The 21,997-nt window shown below is 33.5% G+C and overlaps 1 protein-coding gene across 3 annotated transcripts in view; it reads left to right on the forward strand.

The window, feature by feature from the left end:
• LOC130893358 (hemicentin-2-like) overlaps window positions 1-21,997 on the forward strand; it is a 482,155-nt gene that overhangs the window by 449,508 nt on the left and 10,650 nt on the right. For all 3 annotated transcript variants that reach the window (XM_057799386.1, XM_057799387.1, XM_057799388.1), the window contains 3 exons: window positions 2,465-2,615; window positions 10,322-10,519; window positions 14,751-14,902. In XM_057799386.1, coding sequence (XP_057655369.1) covers window positions 2,465-2,615; window positions 10,322-10,519; window positions 14,751-14,902 — 501 coding nt within the window. The remainder of the gene's footprint in view (window positions 1-2,464; window positions 2,616-10,321; window positions 10,520-14,750; window positions 14,903-21,997) is intronic.

Here is a 21,997-nt window from a genome sequence, read left to right on the forward strand (position 1 = left end):
GACAGAAACGAAAGACGTGGTAACGAGACTCGACAATAATGAGAGTGGTGAAGTTTTAGAAATTCTATTGAATGTCTGAGATAAAAAAAATGACCCTTGCAGTCAGAGAAGTTCAGAAGTGAAAGAAAAATGGAAAACTCTTGAATATTTTATGGGGTGGTAAAAAATTTCGTTTATCATCGATAAAGTAACTCAGGATCAATTATAAAAATGAAAATCAAGTCAAATACAGCAAGAGATAACAAAATATAGAAAACGGCCCAATGTAAACTTTTGACTTTGACAACTATATATTTTTATATATTATTCATTTAAAGTTTTCATTAATTAATACTCACATTAAAGCATATTAAATTGTCTCATATTTTTTTTTTATTTGATGAATAATTGAAAAAAAATATAAGTCAAAAGTATTCCATTTTTCTTTTACTTCTGAACTTTTCTTTTTTTTTCATTTTTGTTCTCAAATATAGGCGTCTACACAAATAAATGTGCTGATAGTGACTTCATTTCTGACAACTGTATTTGCTTAGGGTGGCAATGGGGTGATTTGATAATCAATGTGTTGAAAGTGATTCAATGTCTGACATTAAGAAAGCCTTCCAGAAATGTATTCAACGTTATGAAAAGTGCATTGCTATTCAAAGGTAGTACTTTGAGGAAAAGTATTTCCTGCAATAAAAGGGAGTCTAGTAAAAATTAAAATTCAAATTACCCGCTTTCTGCCAGTTTTTCCAGGTTGTTTTTCACATTTTTCCCGTTGAACTTTCGAGAATTTACTACACTTTTATGTTAATGAATATTTATTTTAGAAAATAGTTATTTTTTCAATGTAACTAATTGTTGCTCCACTGGTGTAAGCTGTTTTTGAAAGTCTTCAATGATTTTTATCGTTTTTGTTTCTAATATTTCTCTCTGTTTTTCTAGTTTTCTTTCTTCAGTTTCATATCTATATTTTTTAAGTCCAACAATTATTTGTGGAGAATCGTACAGTGATATTTGGTCTATAAGTGACTCTTCTTTCAAAATTTCAACCAAAATTTCCTTATTGACAGATTATACCTTCTCTGTTGTCTCATTGCCGTGAGAAATTATAAAAATAACTTGCACCACGTTTTTTAAACTTTCCAAAACTTTTCCATCCAAAAATTATCTACTCTATCACATCTGGAATAGTTTTTCATCTTATTTAGAGTGATCTGATTCGTCAGAATATGTCTAAAGCCCCTGTCTGCTTCTTGCAATGTAGTGGCGTTGCATCTATTTGCATTCAATAAAATGTCAAATGTTTCAGACATCAGTTGCACGGATTGTTCTGGATTGTTGTCAGTCCTATTGGGATTAACAAAACTTATGGCTTTTATTTTATTTGAATTCTAATGCGGCATTTTTCCAAAGGTTTGGAAACATCAAACTGTTTCTACAATTCTTGCGAAAGATCTACATGTCCTTCTTGACCCCAATGCATTTTGTCAAAGCCTCTTTTGCCGCATGTCTCAAATCGATGTCTTGCAATTTTTTGAAATCAGGACTTCATAAAGTAATGGAGTTAGGAGCCAATCATTTTGAAAATGTTTAAGCAATGGCTCTAGTTCTTCGGATAAGGACTGAAAGAATGCTAGTTCAACCAAAAGTAGTTTATTATCCAAAGACTTTTCCGCGATTTCAAAACTTTCACATGGTGGCTTCTGATTCGTGTTTTGCAGAGAATATATGAATTTTTACAAGTGCGGATATAGCGACTGAAGTTTTTGAGAAACAAGTATGTTTTCTAGCCTCCTGAACAGAATTTCGGAGAGAACTCAGTGCAAGAAATAATGGATAAGAATATTCCTCGTATGGAAGGATTGACTTTGAACAAACTGTAACATGCCCACATGTTAGGCAACAATAGATAGATGAACCCGTAAGGGTGCAATTACGAGGGAAGTTCAACATGTTGGTTCGATTGGATGATGCTTATGTCAAAGTCATAAATTCACAATGGGCCGAGCTCTTAGCACGCAAATTTAAATTGGATTCTCCAGCACTACTAATTATATACTAATTTTAGGGTTTGTTGGCACATAGCACTGTTTTAATCACAAGTCTTCAATTACTTATATCAAAATGTTATAACCGAAATTTGTATTTTAATAATTAATATTAATAGCGCCATCTATTGAAATAGATATAAAAATTTAACTGAATTAATTACCATTATTGTTTAATATATTGTGAAGCATATAACATTTCAATTTGATTGGTTAACAGGAATTTAGTTGAATATTTATCTCAAAGCTTGTACAATACAAACAGAGAGTGTTTTACTCTCATGGAATATTTTCGAGGAACTTTATATCTTAACGCTTCAGGATAGAGTCCTTGGGGGTATCTCGTCATAAATTCTTTATCTAGATAAAACGACTTTTTATATAACGTGACACTAAAACAAGACGAACAACTTTATAATTTAATTTTTCAGTGTTGGGGTCAGAACGATATCGGATCTCAAGCATCTCCGTGTACGTTTCACATTACGCCAGCCAGTCGCCCGGATCCTCCACACGAATGTAACGTTGCCAATGTTAGTCATCATTCCGTAATAATTACATGCAAAAGAGGATTTGACGGAGGTAAGTTATCAAATGAATGTCATATTTTGAAGGACATTTGAGCACAGCTAAATTTTTCAAACATTTTGTGTTAAATTGTCTTGATTTTGGATCTGATTAAAAACTACAGTTTGAATCAGATGAAAAACTGACGTTTCGATCTATTTCGCTACTTATCAAATCATCCACAACATGTAAATAAAAAAAAGTGTATTTCAACCCTAAAAATAAGTTTCCCTTAGTTCCTATACTTCAGAAATGTATAAAGTAATCATTTTAATTATTCATAGTTGCACTAAAAGCTATAGAATATTGGGTTACAGCTTGATTGCTCAAAATATTGCTGAATCATTCGGACAGCAGAGACAGAAAAAGTCGATACACAAAGAAAGTAAGGCCCAAGCCTGGGTCACCTACTCCAGGGTAGAAGAATGTTAAAAATGATCCAACGAGACAAAAATTGAGGGAATATTTACTGGTCCACAACTACGGGAGCTCATGAAGGATACAAACTTCGAAGGAAAGCTGAATGTTCTGGAAAGACAATAACAAAGACTTAATCAATGAACTTATAATTTCACATAAAGGTTTGGGATGTAATAGGTCTTTAAAAATATATAGCCCGCACCCTCATCTGGATTTCTTCGCCGAGAATTTGAGTGTTGTGTATGACGAAAAATGCGAAATATTTCATTAGGACATTTCCTTAATAAAAAAGCGCTATCAATGAAAAAAAGTTGGAAAAAGGGATCCACCAGAAGCCAAACATTCACGAAAATCAGATCTCTTTATTGTACATGGTGTCAAACATAAGGTTACCCATATAATTTTCTCAAAACCTGTAAGAGTTATCAAAAAAATGATAAAAGTTCTTTGTATTTAAAGTAATTATTAGATTATTGACTCTAGGATTATACCCCAATGGTTTATATCAACATCAACTTTGAAATTTTAAATGAAACCCTATATTTTATCGCGCTTTATGATTTAGTGGTAAAAACAAAGGTAACTTTCAGACAGAGACCTATTTGATTTCCGCACGGTTTAGGAAATACGCGGCCTGACTATTAAATAAAGAGATTGGTTACGAAAAAGAGTTTTATTATAAAAATTATCCTACACTCTAATTCTCCCCTCAATATTCTCCCCTTCCCTCGCCACACATCTTTCCATAGGTTTATTCCATTGATCTAAACAGTGCTGGAAGTCTTCTTTGGTGATGGCCTTTAGGAGCTCTGACGTTTTATGCTTTTCCACTTCCATCGACTCAAATCGGGTTCCTTTCAAATCAGATCTTTTTATAACCTTTCAAGGAAATCTGAGCAGAAACGTTGACGCAAGAGCTTTTAGTTGAGAGTCACATTTTTTGGCATCAACTTTACACAGTCATGTGTAATTCCTCGTGTAAAATTTCTCTAACCGTTTCTTTATCGGTATCGACAATCATTCGACGATCTACACGCACAATTTGGTTGATTTTGATCACTGTTTAGAGAGTCACAGGGCTACCTGGGCGCAGGTCATCTTCAGTGCTCTCTCGGCCGTCACTAAAGCGCTTACACCACTCTAAAACACGCGTACTAGATAGAGAATTGTCCCCGAAGACCTCTTGCAACAATTTATAGCACACGTTCGTTTTAAACCACTACTGCACAAGTACTCTAATCTAAATCTAAAATCATCGACTGGGCAAAATTTTGTTCATCGGTACTTTCGTACATAGTGAAGCAAAATCCAATTGCTTGGTTTTTCCTCCAAAACGCAATTTACAATGTTTTTGGCAGCTGGTAATATTATTTTTTCCCCGATAGATAGGGATCGTGTTGAAACCACATGTGATGTCTAATATTTAACGATACATTCTCCAACAATTCAATCTCAGCAACTAGGCCCTGCAAGGGTTCGTAATCCTATTTAAAAGTTTAAATTATTTTAACTAACAACTCAAAGTTTTCCACCGAAACAAATCTACAAATATCATTAATTATATATGCCTTGTAGTTCCTTCGTTCCGACATAAACAAACTAACATATGTTCGTGTTTTATCCGTTTAGTTATTCTGGGTGTAGTGTTATCCCAATGGATATAACAGTGATGCCAATATAACCGTAACTCTGTAATTCGATGGTATTATGACGGTAACAATGGATCGTTGATAGTTTGAATTCAGCGTAAGCCACATTGAATTCGAGCATTTAATCAGCGTTCCAAGACTGCGGGTTGCATGCATTTACAGTTCATTTCGTCGTTTAAAGGGAATTAATTCAGCATTCTAACGGTCTAAGAATGTATTATGAAGCAGCGGCAATATAGGACGAAGGTTTTTTTCTAATTTTTTCGAGGGTTTAATTAGATTCTTAATCGGTAAGGCTGTAAGACGCGGCGCATATTGATATCTGTTCAATTATCTTTATTAAATACGGGGTGGTGGAGTATAATATTACATCAGCTTTTTTGCAGCATATAAAGCGCGAAGGCGGTGGGAGTTTACTATCTTTACGTCGGCACGCTCGTGGAGTTTTAGTTACAGTGAATCACTTCAACAAGAATCGTGAATATAGACTACAGCGAATTGGTGAAGCTCGGTGTTCTGATTTAATAGAAATATGGACAAAGCATTTAGAAAAGACTGGTTCAATGTTTAAACCACAAGCAAAAAGTCGTCATAAACATCTAGGACGGAAGATAATATTGAAATTGTTATGCGGTATGTGCGGGAAGATCCAAGATTGTCTCCTCGCAAGAGATCGTTTGTCTAATATGAAGTTTAAACTTTGATCTTCAACAATATCCATACAAACTGCAATTAAAACAAGAATTGAAAACGACTTCAAAACATTTGATTATGGAATGCTCAATGGATATTCCAGTTTTGACAATATTTTCTTCTCTGATGTGACATGTTTCCATATTAATGGGTTTGTAGATCGTCAGAATTGTCGTTACTGGAACTACTGGAACAGTCAGAAGCCCAGTCCCAAGCACCAGACGCCTCTGCATAGTCATAAACTGACAGTATTAGCAGCAATCTCGAGAAGAGAAATATTTGGTCATTGAAAATACACAGGAGCAAAACCTCACTGTTTTCGGCTCCAGAACTTGAAACTTCAATGATAGTGAATTCGAGGAATTTGTTATGGTAGGTGACTACTTTTTTGTTGAAAAATAACTTCGTTATAGAAAAAATAACTGTACAAAACGTCTACAAATTAATATATAAAAAATGAGTACATACTTCGTGCTCCGTGGCTTTATTCACTGTTGGTACCAATAAGCTACCACCTACAATGCCGTCATTGCAACTCGGAACAATCCATGGGAGTAACAATGAGACCTTAATAGACTTGGTTCCATCAAGACAAAGTACTATCAGTCACACGTCAAATAACTCCATGGTGTTCGTTAATCAGATGTTCCCAAGCAGACAGATTTCGAGTCGATTCAATGGCCCCTTTATAGTCCATATTTGAAACCTCTCGCATTTTTTTGTGGAGATAAATCAAACAAAATAGTATATTACGTAACAAGAGCTGTAAGTAACCCAATACGCACGGAGTGAAAAATTTTATACACGCGTAATGGGCTTATAACTCGTGTTACGTACTATACTTTTTCTACGCCCATTCATACATGCTACTTAAGAAAACGTGTCCAATTTTTAAATAAATTGCATATTGTGCTGCCTACATTTAGGGGCATCAAAATCCTAAATATATCTCGCGAATGCCAAAAGTTTTTATGTTTTTTAATTGACTAAATTTGTGTAAATAGACCAAATAAAGATTTATTTGAATAAAAATTTTATTATAATTTAATTAAACCAAGAAGTTTGAGTTCTCTTCTCAAAAGGCACGTGTATGTTACGAGATCTCATTATGTGCATGTCATTGTCAAATGTCATTTACAAGGAATGTTGACAGCACGATTTATGACGTTCACAGACATGGGCGTAGAAAAATATCATTAATTGACGTTTTCCTTCGTGTTAATGTGTTCATGACTTCATTGAACTTCCGAAGGATCAACTGACTGTTTATATATAGACTTTATTGATAAGATATTATACAGGGTCTTTCAAAACGTTCACATGCGAGTTATATCACTGTATTAAGCGAAAAAAATCGATTAAAAATCACCGAACAATCCCATGTCTATAACGCATAGATTAATCGCAAATTAACAATAAGGTTTAGCCAATCAAAGCTTGTGGAACGTTCCTCCCTATCGAGCGGTCGAGGGAGCCATAAAAGTATTTAGCTGCTGCCGCATTTTTGAACTCACCTTTATTTCTAAAACGTACGTAAAACTTTTTCGACTCATATTATTATCAGCAGCAGGTAAATACTTTTATGGCTCTCTCGACATGGAGGAACTTAAACATTCCACAAGCTTTGACTGGCTAAACCTTATTGTTAATTTGCGATCAATCTATGCGTTATAGACATGTGATTGTTTGGTGATTTAAAATCGATTTTTTTCGCTTAATGCAGTGATATAACTCGCATGCGAACGTTTTGAAAGACCCTGTATAATTAATCTAATATAATGGACCGTCACAATTGCTTGTTCGCTTGATTATTTCGTCTACATCTCTCGACTCTGCATTGATGGTTAAGCGAACCTCACGCTAACAATTTGAAACCAGCAAACCCGGAAACTTCCAAACAAATCTTTCTAAAAACTAAACTGCAATTTGATTAAAAATATGAGATTTTTATCGTATGCTACTGTTGGTGCGTTTCTTTCTTTTTTTTTTCTATATATTATAGCTATTTCCGTTCAGGCATAATCAATTTTCTAGCTGTTCTAGTCGACTTATAACTCTGAGGATTGTTTGCAAGCGATTTAAGTAATTTAAAAGTTAAATATTGTTACTGGGAATTTTGAAACAAGAATTCCAAATGAAAAACCAATCATTTTATGACCGTTAATCTAAGTCTGATGTAAAGATTAAAATAATTGTTTATTTCCGATTGTGAGGGCATAATGGAAAACAATTTTGATATTTCAAGGGTTTATTGGAACGTGTGCCAAAAGAAGACGTGAAAAATGAGCTACATTAACTTTTTACTTGATTTTTAATAAAATATCTCACCATCTTTGGAAAATATATATTTATTTTTCAACATAATCTCCTTTTGACTTAAACACTTAAACCGGCGATGTTCAATAAGTTCGATACCCTTTTTATAATAAGAATCCTCATTAACTGCCGACATCACCTCTTCATTGCTGGAAAATCTATGACCACCGAGCCATTTTTTCAAATCTAAAAAGAGAAAATAATCCGAGGATGCTAAATCTGCAAATAGGATGCATGAGGTGGTAATTCAAACTTCAATTCAGTAATTTTGGCCATTGCAATAAGCAATAAGTGTGGCCTGGTGCATTGTCTTGGAGGAACGATAGTTTTTCCTTTTTCTATCTATTATTTTGATTATTGTTTTGTTTGGGGTATGGAGTGATGAGCCCATGTTTTATCCATGATTATCAAACGGCCCCAAAATTCAGATGATTTTGTTCTATCGTGATCAAACGTGGCACCCCTCTTGCGCACAGCTTTCTCATGTCCAAATGATTAGTTTATATTTGATATACCCCACTTTTTTGAATGCCTACTATGTCTGCTAGCTCAAGCACTTTCAATCGATGATCATCCAGTTCCGCTTTACGGATTTTCTTCAACATTTCTGGAGTCGTCACCTCATTTGGTCGACCACTGCGATGTTGGTCTTCGCAGGTCGTTCGGCACCGTTTAAACTCTGCTACCCATTATTTTACTATTGATAACGAAGGAGATGTCTCACTCAGAACTAGTTCAGCTTTTATATTGGTTGAGATAACGCCTTTCAAATAAAAGTATTGTATCACATAACGATGACCAATTTTACAAATTCCGTGAAAACGTCCACTATTACTTGCTGTCAAATAAATACTAAACGTCTTCAAACTCGAAACAAATGCTCTACAGATTGTGTACTTTCTAATTCAGTAGTATTTTTTATAAGCAACTACCGCCATCTCTAGGTCAGGCCAGGTACTTCTGGGACAATCCTCGTATTTTATTGCTACCATAAACCAGATCTGTTCTACTTGATAAACTTTATTAGAAATCAAATTTGTTATTATGATAATACATTTCTAATCAAATTTCATAATAACTGATATTCAAACTTCCTAAAATAATTATATTTTAACAATTGAATCCGTCATTATTAAAATTTATCAGTTAATCAAGTTAAATGTAAACAAATCAAATCTGTTTAATATATTCGATTAACAGAAATGAATGGCAGTGAAGTAATCAAAATATTACGTTTACGTACTAATTAAAAACAAATTTGTTTGGAATTTCGAATATTAGAAAGTTAAAATGTGGATATACACATGATGATATATTGGAATCAATATTATTATCAATGACTTACGATTTAACGTGAATTTTGTTTCATTTCCACTTATTTAACCAATACTTTCTTAAATGTTCTTCGTTGTGTGTTTGAGAGTGGATCATCAGCTTCTTCGACACCTCAAATCCTTTTCAAACATTACAACTTTCACTTGAAAGAAATGTATTTTTTGTTTCCTGATTTTCTATTTTTATTCTCACTATATTAGCCACAATAATTAATTGAATTAAACTCTATCCGCTTAAAAATGAATATTTTTTGCACAAATACAACTTCTGAGGCTTGAGCCTTTTACATTTAACTTTTCCAAAGTATCCTTCATCCTTTTCTGTCCATTGATTTTTTTATCTCGTTCCATTTAATGCTTTAATCCTCATTTCTTGTTTTTCTTGGACTTCTTTTTTGTGTCTTTTCTTCTGTTCTTGCTTCGTATATTCTTCTAACCTTTCCTATCTTTCTTGTAAGATGCCCAAACCATTTTACCTCCGCTATTTTGTTACCTATGGGTTTTGTATACAGATTTTTCCTATTTCTATTTCTGTCCAATCTCGTTTTAACTTCTATGTTCATGCTCTGTATCTTATTTCATTGTCTTTGTAGTGTGATCCATATTTCTTTCCTATAAGTGTTTATTAAGTGTTTATTTTTATTTCTTTCGGTATCTATTTTATGCTAGAAAGGTATTTTTGATTATTCCAAAGAGTCTTCCTCTCCATTCCATCCTCAATTCTTACATATCTCTTTATTTTTGATCCTAAGTATTCAAAGTTATTTACCTAATCCAGCTTTGTTTCATTTCAGTTTGTTCAAAGTAGTTTTGGGTCGTCAATTATTGCCTTCGTTTTTTCTCATTTGTCTTCATGTTGACGTCCTCAAAACTTACATTATATGTTTTTATTTGTAATTTTTTTGTCCTTAGCGATGAGTACCAAATCATCTGCATAAGATACTTCCAATACTTTGGCCTCATCCATATTTCAATGCCTCACCTTGCAATGTATTGCTTCTTGTTTTTCAAAACAAAAGAAGATTCAAAATTCCATTTTCATATGGTGTTATTTGAAATAAACAATGTGAGGTTAGGTTTTGATTTGTACTTGTACTTTTTCTCTCTCACTTTAATAAATCGGCCGCATATATAACAAAAATAGTCAGCCACTCGTTTACAACTTCTTGTAGCCATTTTGCACAGATTGATACAGTGAAAAATGATATGAAAGACGTTATTTGTCTGTAATATTCAAACACCAATCTTTCTATTTTGTTATAATTACTTGCCTTCTGTACAACTCAAATGTTTTATTTTCTCTTTGCAGGTCTTCGACAAAAGTATGTACTGACACTAACTTCCGGAGACACTTTCATAGCGAATCTTTCCGCCTTAGCGTCGCCGGATTTCAACATATCAAACTTGGAAGCTGATCGCGATTACACAGCAACCATACATTCAATAAATACAAAAGGTCCTTCCAAGAATACAGTCCCGCTGGTGTTAAAAACATTACCGGCGCCAGGTAACTTTTCCATTTTTCTTTTTAAAAATTAGTTAATACCAAATACAAATAGCATCCGTGATGGTCGCTATAAACTATAATTATTTCTAAACTTTCATTAATATCTTAATATAATATTTGAATAATTATCGCTATTAATGAAACACCGAATTTCACTATGTAAAAAAAGGTATTTTGATATTTACCATTTAATGTGTGCTCATTGAAATATAGCATCAACTCTAAAAATATCGGTTATACGTATTTCCAAAAAAGGAAAAGATTTGAAAGACCAGTTTATTCCTGAATACATAATTGACAAAACTTGTAAAGTAACTGGAGAATTGGTAACATGAGTGAATGAAAGTATCAAGGCATACACGGCAAGAATAATTGATGTCAAAGGTGTTAAAAGAACTACTGAGAAGAATATATGATCTTACTAGGGGATTTTGAATTCGAAATAAGCATCTAAAACAAGCCGAACATAACAGTTATATCAAAAATATCGTAAATAAAGAGAATAGACATACTCGGATCTGTATTCTGCAAAAATATATATAGTAGATTCGAAACAAACACCCGTCACATTCTTAAAAAGTCTTCCTGAAATACTAGAACAATTCGATCTAATATTGATGATGTCTAACATTTTTTGGGTTAATCATGGGATATTATTCATCGACGTCAAAAACTTGAAACAATAGCAGACGAATTCATTATTGCTTAATAAAATAGAGCGAGAAATTTCAAAAAAACAACCACATTTGAAGAAAAACAGTTCTTGTTCATGAGGACAACGCATTTTCCCATACTTCGATGATCGTTGTAGCTAAAATCTACGAATTGCTTGACTACCCACTTTATTCTCCAAATTTCACCCCTAGTGGCTTTTGCCTGTTTTTTAATCTCAAATTTTCACTTACGGGAGAGAAATTTTCATCAGACGAGGTCGTTATCGCCTATGAAAACGCCTAGGCCGAGGCAAAACACGACAACTATTGCTTGGAAGGTTTTAAAAGGTTACAGCATTGCTGGACTAAGTGTAAAGACTGGAAAAGAGAGTATATAAAGCAAAAAATTGTCTTGTTTCTTCATTAGGTTGGAAAATTTGCAAACAACATCCGTGTATCTTATAACATTATATATACACTTTTGGCAACAATGGATTTGACCGGATCCACTGCAGAAGAGATGAAATAAAGAAATGAAGACCACTGAGAGAAGAAATTTGATGAGTTACTAAATAGAATTAAACGTAAAAATTCACTACGCAAAAAGAAAGAAAACGAAGAAAAAGGAACAATTAAATACGAGATCCAAGAGACTACAGATGTTAAGGTAAAAAGAACAAGTAGAGTCATATCTCAAAAGAAAGTAACCAAAATTGGAACGCCTGATAGACAATACAAATAATTGTTTATCCAATGGCCGTCATTTTGACGTAAATCACCTGTATTCTAAGATTGCCTAATTCGTCCATTCTCTTCTTTCTTAAATCATAGATGTCTTTAATTTTTGGGACCAGCAGTCAGTTACAAACTTAAGATGAAACTAATAAAAGCGTGTGAAGATAATATTTTTATCCATACTATACTATAGCAACGTTGAACATATTCAATAATATCTAATTGAGTTCCGTCCATCCTGTACAGATAATTTCTCGTCGAATTAACCTAAAAGTTCAGTTACTCTAACCAGCATCCTGTCATATAAATTCTTGACATTTACGTCATGAGAAACGTACTAATTTGAACAGTTGTGAAACTACTCCTCACACGCCTGAGTTCAGCCATTATGACAAAATTATTCAGAATACTGCTTCGAGGGTTATTAACGTCGGTCTCCAATTTGGACAGCAGATAAAATTTATATATTACCACACATTTGACTACTATTTTACGAGGGTTGTTGGAAACGGCTTTTATAATAACGTTTTTTTCTTTCAAACATATCTCAACATGTACTACCAAACATATAGAAGATGATTATACATCCAAAAAAACGTTAATTTTGAAGAAATTTAACAAGATACAAAGTTTACTTATAAATGTACAATTTCAGTGAAAAAGTTCTTTTGCTAACAATAAACGTGAAGTTGAAATTTGTTTTGGAAATAATTTTATTGAAATAATCATATCTTCACGTGGTACAAGTAACTGATCATATCACCAAATTCATGTTTAAATGTTTTTTTTTTCCTTTGGAGTTCTTAGTTCATAGTTATGATATCATTTTACGCCTGTCGAATTGGATCAATTGACCGGTAAAACACGTAAAAAAATCTGACTATACGTGTCTTAGCTTGATTCATTCCAAGTATTTCCAACTATCTCAATCTTCTTAGGTTCATACTAAGAATAAGCTTTGGGATCATTGATGGTTGTCATAGTGACCGGACATCCAACCGAGCTGTAACCTGCCAACAACACTTCCTAATTCATGTAGAACTCTTTTGACATCCAATACAAAATTAGAATAAACCAGTTTATCCGTCATGGTTTTTACATTAGCTTTGCTTTGAGCTTCCTTGAGGTAAAAAATCAACTTTTTTTTTATTTTGGATATTACAATTTTTACCAAGTGTTTATTCTCTAGTGTTATTGTCGTGTCTTGATTGTTGGAATTTTGGACAGTCAGTTATTAAGTGTTTTACAGTGAGTTCTGTCTTGCATAGCTCACATTGTGGAGGTCCACTTTTGGTAATCAAATCACTGTGGGTAAGCTTAGTGTTGCCTATTCGTAACCTAGTTAATTTAACTTGGGTTAAAGGGTTACACTTCCGGTTTCACATCGCGTAGTTTTGATTTCGATGTTTGCTACTCATTTTTCCACAGTTTTTGCACTTTGGATGTAATTAGTTATTTTATATCTTTGTACACTTTGCGCAAAGTGTTTTAAAAAAAAATTAATTATGTATTATGTATTAATTTCGTATCTACACGTTTCTGTTATTAGCTTGAAGCGTTAAATGAATTAAGTTATGACTCTTCCATTTTCTTTATGATTCGCCTTGCTAAATTATTTACCGTATTCAAATTACTTCATTTCAATTTCAAATTGTAATAAATATTTATTACGTATTTTGATTCCGAATTCAAATTTCCATAGTTCCAATAATTATAGTCAATGTTGAATTGTATGATAACAAAGCCGATAAATCAAATCGTTAAAAGAATATAAATATGACAATGAAGAGAATGAAGAAGTTAATAACAGTAACGTACCAGCAAAAATTAAAAGAAATCACGTCGAAATTATCATATTTATATAAGCCAGTTATTGATTCTAAGATCTGCTGGTTCAAATTCTTGATTATATTTAGTACGGTCCTTTCTTATATATCCAAAGTTATGCATACTGTTACAATGTGTCTCAATGGTAGCTTGGTCTTTGCTATAACTTTTAACTTTGCCTCCGGCCCACGGTTGTCGTAGTTCCTGGCTACTTCCTCCAAGAGCTCCATAGACCTCACTGCAAACTGCGTCAGAGACTACCAACTTTCCCTTCACTGTCATCCACCTCTTCATTGTCTTCTTACCATTTTACCAAGAAAGCTTAACCTCTTCACTGGATCGCAGTCTTTTAGCCGGCTTAGTTGCAGAATTAAAATTGTTAGACTTCATTTATGAATTGGATTCGACAAGTGCGTTAGACCTTTGTAGCTTTCTGCCTTTTTGTCTGTTTTTAATGAAACTTCAGAAATAGTTTGTAACCTTCGATCTTGGTTTTTCGTACTTTTCAACTTAGAAACTCGTTTTTCCTTTCGATAAGGTCTTTTGGGTTTTATATCTCCATTATACGGATGAAGTTGAGGACGCTGCTGTTGATCCTTCGAATTTTCTAAACTGCCATTAACTCCCTCCTTATTGCTCTTCTGCTGGTCTAAGAACTAACCGAATGATTAACTATTTATCCTTTAGACAGGATATATTACGTAATCTACTCCTAGTTTCGACAATATTGATTCAAATTAAGTGGCTTGCCACTCGCTTTTTTGTTCAGATGATATCCACTAGATACAAGACTGTAGCTCAGTTTTTGTTTTGTTCATTCAATTTTTTATTGAAATTAGGTGAATTTCTTTGTTATGTGGACAACTGAAAAAGTGTGTCTCATTTTAAAAAAGGATAATAAGGTTCCTATTATGAACTATCGTCTAGTCACAACTTCACCTGAAGCCTTTGTTTTCTTCCACGTTCTCCTTTATGCAGATGTCAATATATAGTAAACAATATTTTCTTTGTTACAGGACTTAGAGAACAACGAAGATCAACAGAACCCAATGATAGTGCTTTAAAATCAACAACTGGTCCGTGGCTTTACATATTACTAGCTGCCGCGTCGACATTTATAATTGCCGCTGCAATTGGGGCTATACTATTTGCAGTCCGAAGATTTAAAGTAAGTTTCGTAAAGATTAAAATTCATATCTATTTACAGAATAAGTACAATCACCAACAGGGAGCCATTTTCTTCCATCTGTTTTCAAACTCCAACGATAGACGACGACAAATATTCCTTTAATTTCTCATTTCTCAGACCTTTTGATATGTTTATGTTTCTAAATGTTCTTGATTTTAGGTCTCTTCTGTTTCAAAATTAGTTTTTTTCTGATAACTTTTGACGTTTCGACCTTTAAGTCTTCATCAAAATATGATATTGACACTGACAATTTGCGTCTATATTGATCAATACATCACCTTCTTCATGAATCAAAATAAGAATAAAATCAAACTGAAACTTTGTTCTAATCAGAAAAAATTAATTTTTTCTTGGTCCTTACATCTCAAACGTACAGTATTATAAACATTATTTAAATTATTTAGGTCTTTTTTATCATTTATAGCTTTGTAATTCTTATGAATGTGAACCATTTCTAAAAATTCTTTTTTTCGTGTACAAGATTCCATTTCAAGAATTCTTGTATCTTTATAATTGAATTTATGTATTGATGACCTTTTAATCTATTTTCCAAATACCGAGATGTCTGCCCTATGTAGACAGCGTCGCAATTAGTACAAGGCACTTGATATGTAATATTACTTCTTTCGTTTTTTGGTGTTTCAGATTTAATTTATTGAAATATTTATATAATGTATTATGTCCTTTATGACTTATACTAATAAAATATTTATTGGAATAATTCGATAATTGTTGGGAAATATTTCTATACCAGGACTATCCATAAAACAAAATCATTTTTCACATAAAAATGCTCTTATTTACCAAAAGAAGATACAGCTCTTTTGGTTTATTTTTTCATATAGATGTAATTTTTTCCATTTCTTTGAATATATATTTTTGCTTACCGTTGATACCACGGAACTTACGTGGAAATTATGTGATGAAACTCGCAACCTAGCGTTCGATACGGCAACAATGGAAGCACGCCACTTGGAGGAGCGACAAGTCGTCGCCCCAATACATAGTTTTATGTTACATTTTATGAAAAATTCAGTAATCAATCTAACAAGGTTCTATAGTTTCATAAGCTTTCTTCTGCTACTCTCGCATAGATGATAGCTCGTATACAAACCTCTAAAATAACAAAATTACAAAGTTGTATGTTTTCAAACATTACGATTGGGTTAATCATACAACTCTCAAGTTCTTAAGATAGAGTTTTAACGAAATCGTTTTGGTGTATGTTATAAAAAACAACTATGTAATATTCTCTCAGGTAGTTCAGCTTTAAGGTTATGTCAAAACGTTTCATGTGTTGATGTGAGGAAGAAATTGGAAAATCAAATTAAAATTAAAGAAAAAGAGGGTACAGTTGCTGAAGATGAAAGAAAAGAATATGAATTCCACATAACCGAAAAAGAGAATATGAGGAATGAACGAAAAAACTATAGAGAAGAAGAAACAGCTGTTTTGTGTTTTGTGTTTTGATCTATAGAACGTCCTCGCGTGTCCAAAAGCTGATATTATAAACTTGTTTTCTAAAAGTAATAGGGTAAAAAGTATATTGCGCAGTATGCCCGAAGACTTTACAAGGAAGAGCTGGAAATGACATTTTATAAAATTCTAAATAAAGTTTTCACTGATCATAACAAAGTTAGTGGTTTGGAGTGATAGTTGCGTACCACAGAATGGAAACAGTTTTATCAGTTGCGCAGTTTCAGATCATACAAAAATGTGGTAAAAGTTACAATGAAATTTTCTGTCCCCGGTCATTCTTGCATACAAGAAGTAGAAGCAGTACACAGCTGCATAGAAAAGAGTTTACGGATAACGGAATATTTTTCTTCAATTTCACTTGTACTTTGTTTACTGAAAGTAAATATACGTAGTTCTTATCGTGTTATGCAGATGCAACCGGTGGTGCAAGCAGGTGCGCGCCTCTGGAATTATAGCTTAGTACCATATTCTAAAGTTTGCATGCTCCAATTTAACAAAGATCATGCCATGGTAAAATATAAAACTTCTTTCACCCAACAAGATTAAAGAGTCTGAAACTACAAAAATTAAAAACTACGAAGGTATCTCTAGCTAAAAATAAAATAAATTGAAGAAAAAGAAAAAATAATAATTTTATAGTTTTCTGTTGTTACTCAATTAATTGTCTTATAGGAACCCTGCTCATGTTTAAAAACATAAATGTTTAAAAAATTTATTTTGAAAATATTTTACAAGGATTTTCGAATTTTTCTTATTTACACTAAATGTACTCGTACATAAGCTATTTTCTTAGTTTTTTACATTGATAAAGTAATAAATACTTTTGTTTTTTGATGAGTAAAGTGTTTTTTGTGTTTTGTGTATGAAACGTTTATAAAATATAGACACGGTATACAAGAATCTCAAAGTTGTATGTTTTCAACAAAATATTATTTATTTCAAGCAACGAGAATACTTATAGAAAACATTTACTTTAGTTCATTATGAAATACGAAATACTAAAACTAATTAGAGTATAATCATTTTTTGACTTATATCCACAGTTTTGTGGGGTTGCTGTATTTTAAAACTGCTTTTTCTCGAATCTACAATAATGTTACTTAGAACCCTGTAATTTTGGTGGATATTCGATAGACGTTTACTACGAATTTGAGTCAGTAAGTTGTCCGCAGTCATTGCTTTTGTGAAATAATAATTTGAAGTAAATTCTAAAAATGAGTACAGCTTTCGCAAAATTTCAATAAGTCAACGAAGAAAGTTTTTCGTCACAGATCCTAGATATTTCAATGTTATAAGGCATTTTCAGAAATACAAAAATCGATGGAAGGTGAATCAAGCAACGGAAGACCTCTAAATACAAGAACGGATAATAAAGTGAACAGCATCCGAGAAAATATCAGTTCAGATTGTTGGTTGACTATAAAAATCAGTCAGGAAACAGGGGAATTTAACAAAAAATATTCCTGTAACTTCCAACTTACTTACTCACCAGACGTGAGTACTCTTGACTTTCTCTTTTCTCTAAATTGAAACTCATTTGAAAGGACGTCATTTTGTAACATTCGAAAATGGTTTCATGCGAACATCTGAAGGATATTCTTGTATTAGCAGTGTTACAAGGAGTGAAAGGATACTGTGAAGTTATAAATAGGAATTACCATGAAGAAGACATTTGATCGTAGGTCTACCGGAATAAAACAAATTCAAAAAATCAGTCTCATTACTTAATTTTGTATCTAATGTTTTTATATATATAAACTTTGTACAATTTGTAGTGTCTTAACTTTCTGTTAACGTGACTTGTGTACGAAATCGTTTCTAGCTTTTGTCCTTTTTCAAAAACCGACTAAATGTACGTCAAGTAGAAAGCTCCAATTTAGGAAACTACTGCATTACTTTTTACATGAAAAATCCATTGAATCCTTGAAAGGTTGAAGCGAATTAAGTTTAAAACTAATAGAAATAAAAGATTTCTCTTATCCAACTGACAAACTTTTAATTACTTTAACTAACGTTCTGTTACATGTTCTAATCTGAATTTCTATTTTTTTTAAATACTTAGTACTCCATTTTATAATTTATGTATCTCTAAAATAGCGGTTTTTAACTTGTAGTAAGTATGATTATTTAAAGTGGTAAGCAAAATCGGCATCACATAAGTTTTGGCAACACTGTAAATACCTCCCAAGCAAAACTATCTCGAATCATCTAATCTCAATTTACGGCCATAATTTCACACTTTATTGAACTAAATGATCGGTATTAACATACCTAATACGCTTCGGTTGATAAATAAGCTTTAGGGATCTATTTACCCTTAAAACATGATCTTTTTCTCTTTTTTTTAGAAGAACTAACAGTAAGCCAGTCTTACTCCCTTCAGTATTGCGTTCCTTAATGATTCAATTATATACCCCGAAGAAACGAGTCAGGATTTTACTGCGTTTTTTCTTAATAACATCTGTAAAAATTCTCTTTAGATTGTCATCTTGGATTACGATTTCGTCTAGAAAGATATCTCGTTTGCACTACCAAAACATCGTTTTCCTTAATCACGATTCCCGTGTTATTCCGTTATGTTCTTTTGTCCGGTTGGAAATAATGAACGTGACAGGATTGTTTGGGACTTTTTAATACTGATAATAATCCGAGGTACACTGTACACTGGTGGTTATTTTCAATGTCGTTGTTGTCGATATAAACAGCACCGTATTGAACTTTTGTAGTCACTAGATACATTAGGATGACCTATGAGTTGATGGAGCGCAACAGTGTTTAGAAAAGACCATAGATAAATAAAAAAATTGAAATTAAAATAAAAGATATATGCCCCCATTTCAATACCAATAAATCTATAATATGGAAAATACGAAAAAGGAAAGAAAAATAGAAATACGATAGTAGATGCACCGGACCTAACCTAAACTAACTTTTTTTTGGGAGGTGGTTGATATGCATTTACGCACGCGTAGGAGAACCAAATGCCCTGAACCATTTGCGACCACTACATAGTGTGGGGCTCGCTTTACAACCCTACCCCCTAAACATTCTACCTCCTTGCCAAGCAGTGCTCCTGGTACCATTATTGCTAGTTTTCGTCAGGTACACTGTTGGTAGCCTAGTTTTCCTTGTCCTCTTCCTCTTGGGTCCTTACAATTTCAGTAATATACTTTAAAATCTTACGATAATTTGCCTAACTCTCCACCATTTTACCTATTACATTCTTTGTTGTGAGAATCTCACCAATTTCTATTTCCAAGTATATTTTTTTCTTGTAAAATCTGCTACATTCTAAAATAGAGTGTCTCTCGTTATCCTCCCTATTACATGCCCTACAATCATTTCCCGATTCTTTGAAAATATTAGTTGAAGGATCCATGTCCTGCAAAAATTGGGAAAACCAATAATTTATCTGCCTGTGCTTGCAGTGTACCCATGCTTTGTCTGACGGGATCAGCACTTTTGTCCATTGTGCTTTTATCTGGTTACTTTCCCATTCCCTCTGCTATTCTTCTATGGTCCTTTCCCTCTGTTCTTTCTTCTGTTGGTCCGTGGTGGTTCCCATTTCATGTAACTTCTAAAGACGCCTGGGAAGGTGTCCCAGGTGTGCTGGATTTACCCGTTAACCGGGCGCCTACCAGCTAAAAACCCATCCTCTTCTCCACCGACGCATGTGTGTTTAACTTAACCTAACCTAACCTTTTTTTTGCCCAGAGGTGGGGTGGAAGCTAATGCCTTCCTCACAGCGGGCGGGTGCAAATGCTGTGAGTTTGTGTGGGACTCTCACCCACTAAACCACCCTCCTCAATCCTCGGGAGTGTCGTACGCCGGAAGGACAACAAATTGTCATTGCATCAGCGTACAACACTTAATCCTTTGGATTTTTGAGCTGTTTCTTAGCTTCACTCCTCTCCACCAGTCCGTCAAGACGGCACGAGAAGAGAGGAAGTTACTGAGCCACTCCACCAACTTCAAGGTCTTACAGCTCCCAGGAGTGGAACCTAACCTAACCTAGCCTGACCGAATCGATAGCATCGACGTATTTCCCGATCCCGAAAGAGCAATAAAAACAATAGAAATAAATGAAAAGCAATTTTATTCCACAAAAATTTAGTCATTTTCCTCATCCTCTTCCATTGGAGATGGATCATTCTTTCCAGGATACCCAAATTTTATATCACAAAGGTCCAAGTTACTTCTGATTCCCTCCTCGATATTCTTCTTCTCAAGTGCCTCCAGCTGGATTCAATATTTTGGGTATTTCAAGGACAACAAAGTGCTCTTGATGGTTGGATATTTCTGATCCTACTTCCTGCGCACGAAATTACCGCGATTTTCGACCTTGCGAGGTCGCGGGAATTTCAAAAATATCGACGTCACCTATAAAATTTCATTGGCGTTCAGCCATCTATATTTTTTTAGTTTGTTTTAGAAAGGTTCTTTATATAGAAAAATTTTGATTCACAGAGATGGGATTGGGTGATTTTTATGGATATCAAACGCTTGTTACCTTTCGTGGTTGAGAGAGAAAATACTACTGTGAGTATTGGCTTATGATGGAGTTCCACCAGGTTAAATGAAAACAGCAAGAAACTTGTAGTAATGCGAGCTTAGAAATCATAGTAATGGCGTATCGGATTCACATCATCTTAGTATCTGTGTTAACTGGTGTGAGATATATTTAATACACTTTCGTCTTTTTCAGTATTTTTGACCATTTCTTGTTAATTCCCGGGATACGGTACTCTTTTAAGAATGCTTTATGCTAAGTTTCTTTCGTAAACTGCGGCTCTGCCTTTTCTTCTTCTTGCTAGACTTTCTGCTTTTTCTTGGGTACAAATTCTCGGTGTTCTACTTTTTAATATTCCTTCTTCATATTCGGCTAGAGCCCAGTACATTCTTTTGAGTGAAAATTTTTCTATCGAAAAATGAGAGAAAGAGAAATTTGTAGCCAAAAGCTGCTAAAATCTAAAAGACAAACATGAAAATTACTAAATAAAGATACGAATAAAATAAAATTTCAATATACTGAAGAAAACCACAATAATTAACGAAATTATAGGTAATAATTAGTATATAAGTCCATAGCAAAATTGAACCAGGTGCAGAATGCCCGGAATTAAATATTATTTCAATTGGCAAGTGATTGTGCATTTTTTTGCGTTGTAAAATATTGAGCCCTCAAAGAAGAAACGTGCTTACGAATTAGGCAAACGGAGTCAAAGAGTAAATGTAACAGCTCTCTTTTTTAGTTTCGCTCAAATTTAGTTGCTCAACACGTACCCCAGTGAAAGACTTATTGGATATGCAACTCAATAAGGTCATAATAAAGTGTTAAGGATATTCTTTGGAAACTAATCTCAGCGCAAAATTGGAGGAACCGAAATTTTTTAGATAAGGCGGCAAAATATAATTCCTATTTCACGGAATTATCCGAAATAATCCCATGACCATACCAAACTTGACTGAAGGCATTCTTGACCAGCACACACACTGGAATAATCAATATTGAGATCGCCACACATTAATTTACTTTTTAGTGGTAAGGACTTCAATAAAGTCTATGTTAGGAATAAGGATTTGTCCAACCAAATA

The sequence above is a fragment of the Diorhabda carinulata genome, chromosome 4 (assembly GCF_026250575.1).
Source record: "Diorhabda carinulata isolate Delta chromosome 4, icDioCari1.1, whole genome shotgun sequence".
Lineage (NCBI taxonomy): Eukaryota > Metazoa > Arthropoda > Insecta > Coleoptera > Chrysomelidae > Diorhabda > Diorhabda carinulata.